General features: G+C 36.2%; 1 protein-coding gene across 1 annotated transcript; it reads left to right on the forward strand.

The window, feature by feature from the left end:
- Nucleotides 1-332: 332 nt before the first annotated feature.
- On the forward strand, nucleotides 333-826 carry LOC124891426 (the record flags this gene model as incomplete). Its single annotated transcript, XM_047403166.1, has 2 exons — nucleotides 333-547; nucleotides 631-826. Coding segments are annotated over exons 1-2 (411 nt in total), but the record flags the coding sequence as incomplete, so codon positions are not given.
- Nucleotides 827-3,965: the final 3,139 nt, after the last annotated feature.

Below are 3,965 nucleotides of genomic sequence, written 5' to 3' on the forward strand. Positions count from 1 at the left end.
TTTTTGCCAGTGCATACATCTTTCACCGTTGAGGACTATGCTAAGCTATACATTCGAGAGTTAGTCAGGTTGCATAGAGTTCCTTTGTCTATTATCTCCGACAGGGGTACTCAATTTACTTCTAATTTTTGAAGGGGTTTTCAGAAGGGTCCTGGTACCCAAGTTTATCTAAACTCTGCTTTTCATCCACAGACCGATGGTCAGGCTGAGGGACCATTCAGACCTTGGAGGATATGTTGAGGGCATGTGTTCTTGATTTCAAAGGAAGTTGGGATGAACATTTTCCATTGATTGAATTTTCTTACAATAATAATTTTCATACTAGCATTGAAATGGGTCTATTTGAGGCTTCATATGGAAGGCGATGTAGATTACCCATAGGTTGGTTTGAAGTGCGTGAAGCCGCAGTGAGTGGACCTGATACTGTGTTTAAGCCTATGGAGAAAGTTAAGCTAATTTGGGAAAGGTTAAAGACAGCCCAAAGTCGTCAGAATTCATATGCAAATGTGAGAAGAAGAGCTCTTCAGTTTGAGGTTAACAATCTGGTGTAATTGAAGTTTTCACCGATGAAAGGGGTGAAAATATTTGGTAAGAAAGGGAATCTTAGTCCCTAATACATTGGCCTTATAGAGTTTTGAATCGTGTTGGGCAAGTAGCTTACAAGATTGAATTGCCTGCCGATTTGTCACCTGTCCATCCTATCTTTCACGTTTTTATGCTCAAGAAGAACATTGGTGATTCTGTTGTTGTTGATCCATTAGAAAGTTTCGATGTTCAGGATAACCTTTCGTACGATGAAGTTCTGGTTGAAATCCTAGGTTATCAAGTTCGTAGACTAAGGAATAAGGAAATTTCATTGGTCAAAGTTCTGTGGCGAAATCAATCAGCCAAGGGTGCTACTTGGGAAACAGAAGCAGATATGCAAACCAGATACTCTCATCTCTTCTCCACGAGTTTAAATTAAGCCAAAGGTACTATTCTTCCCTAATCTAGTTTCCTTCTAATCTAGTGCATTCAGTTATATGATTATTCTCTCTATGATTCATGCATTTGGTAAAGTACTCGAAAGTTTAGAATGAAGTAAGCCCTTTTAGTGAGTCGTTCCAGCTATACATCCTCATTTTCTCTTATTCTTGGCCTATCTAGCCACATTCAAGGATGAATATTTCCAAGGGGGAGATATTGTAATACCCTGAGACTCTAACCAATAGTGCAACCATGAATTAAGCTAATGAGAAATAAATTATAATGTTTTAGGTTGTTTTCTGATCAAGGATGGTGTGTATTAAGGCCTTAAAGATGTCCTAACGATTGAGTGAATCAAAACATTCCTTACCGACTGAATTATTAGGAAGGATATTGGTATAGTCAACTTCTAATGAGAATATCTATCATTATACATGTAATTTTTGAGCTCATGACATATCAACAGATAAATAATTGAATTAGATTGCCAACGATACCAATTTTGCCAAAATCCGATACCGGAGCAAAGAGTTATACCCATTTTACTCCAGCATGTCAATCTGGAAAAGGGTATGATATTTCTGACGGCCTGTCATGTTTCTGACGACATTTCTGATGACATTTCTCATGACGTCGTCACGTTTCTGACCATATTCTTGAGGACCTCATCAGCCTTAGGCAGAAAATCATAAAATTCGACCATTTTGTGATGATATTTCGTGATGGCCTATCACGGGTCTAACGGCCTATCATGGATGCTATCAGCTATTTTTTTCACCAATTTAGAGACATTTTTCAAGGGTATTTTGGTCTTTTCCCATCTTTTGGTGGCCTCTATAAATATGAGAATCCAATCCAAACCTTAATTCCATCATTTTCTCTTCCAATTCTCTTAAGATAATATATCTAGGGTTATATCAAGAACATAAATCTTCCAAGAATCATCCATAAATCTTCAAAATTTCTTCAATAACCAAGTTCCTCATAGTGTGGGCTTCAATAATTATTTATTTCAAGTGTGGATAAATTCTCAAGCACTAAAGTTCATCCAATTTCAAAGATTAAGGTATGTGGGGTTTTGGACAAGAACACTTCTTTCGTTTTTGTGCCTAAAGATTTAATTTATATTGAATTTCATGACTTTTCCAAAGTGCGTTTACACCCAAATTACTTTCTCAAGGATTTATGAGATTTAAGCTATACAAGATTGACACATATGACTACTTCATTGTCTTATTTCTTAAATTAAGAATTTATGTCATGAGTTGTATATTGTTATCATGAAATGATAATTTCTAAGTGATTTATGATACGTGTCATGATTTATGTTTTTCTATGAGAAGTTTTTCTACTGAATATATATTGATATTGAGCTTGAGAGTCAAGAACGAGTTCTATGATATTTTCTGGAAGATTTGATACTTGATATGATTTGATAAACAAGTGTACTTGATGATGAGAAAGATTATTTTGAGATTTAGTCGAGTAAGGAATCCATAAGTTGATTATGCTTTACAAGTAAGATATATTTTTATATTTTGGCCATAATGATAGACCCTTGAGTTGATTAAGGTGGATTTCCTAACGCGTTCTGAGCTTAACTCTGGGAGTAGTATTTAGCACCGAGTGGAAAGTATGGGTTCAGCGCATCCTACTTCCCCAAAACTACGTGCCACCATAGGATTAAGATTAAGGGCCAAAGGCCAAGACAGTTATCACTAAAGTTAAGGTTCTACTCCGATAGCAAGGATACAACAGCTCTCCCCAACATGGGCAAGATGTTGGACTCTATGTAAGGTCACATGGTTTATGTCGGTTATAAGAAACTCCTAAGTCCATAATACTCCAAGTTTTATGAGTTACCGAGTCACTCTAAGTCATGAATCAAAGAGTTTGAGTTGAGTTAAATGGTTTGTGAGATTTATAAAGCATGTGTTATTATTGATGATTTATGGAAAATATGTTTTAGGTAACTCAAGCGAAGAGAGTCATTATTATCAGCATGCATGATTTTCTTATACATTTATGATATTATTTAAATATTTCCTGCAACCCCACATACTCAGTACATTCCCAAGTACTGATTCCCATACTCTTCTATTTTCTATATTTTCTCATAATGTAGGTTCAGGTGCTCAGTCTCAGTAGCGAAAATAATCTTCGAGTACCTCATCTACATTCGTACAGTTGGTAAGTCCTCATGGTTCGAGGACCTATGTCTCCAATTTTTGTATTGATAGTAGATGGTTGTTTATTTCCAGTTTAGTACGGGTCAGTTAGGGATCTATCCTAATGGCTCCTCAGTCTTATGTAGTAGAGGCTTTGTCAGACCAGAGTACCAGTATGTACAGAACTTCAGTATTTTGATTGTACAGGATAGTATTTCTTTGTATTCCAGTTTGTTCATGACATGATTATTCTTCTTTATTACAGCTTGATTATTGTCATAATGAGTTATAGAGGTGATAACAGGCTCAGAGGGTTAGCTTGAGGTCGCGTGTGGACTTAAGCACCATGTGACGTCTTGGGATGGGATCTTGGGGTGTTACAATTAGGTACCCGACCTGAGCCAAAGCGGCTAATATTTCAGCTTCCTGTTGGTTAGCGATTCTTTCAATGAGATGAGGTTTAGGATTGAAGGGTAATAATGGTTCTCCTAAACTTCTGGTTCGTGGCATAAACAACAATGAACCTGTAACGAAAAAAAACAACAAATAAATGTAAAATAAGGAAACTTGACTAATAGTCAATTAACACACATAAACTCAATCGACAATTGCATTCCCTGGTAACGGCACCAAAATTTGATATGCCCAAATTATAACTTTCTTACGAAAGTGTAAGCGGTCGTTGCCAAATATATAACCCAACTAGGTTGGGGTCAAATCCCACAGGGAATATGGTGCTAATTAAGTTGTATATAGATTAGTTGACTTTTAATCATTCATTTTTGTAAAACAAAAAGGGGGAATTTGATTCAGTTCACAAATTAATGGTTC

The sequence above is a fragment of the Capsicum annuum genome, unplaced genomic scaffold (assembly GCF_002878395.1).
Source record: "Capsicum annuum cultivar UCD-10X-F1 unplaced genomic scaffold, UCD10Xv1.1 ctg35201, whole genome shotgun sequence".
Classification (NCBI taxonomy): domain Eukaryota; kingdom Viridiplantae; phylum Streptophyta; class Magnoliopsida; order Solanales; family Solanaceae; genus Capsicum; species Capsicum annuum.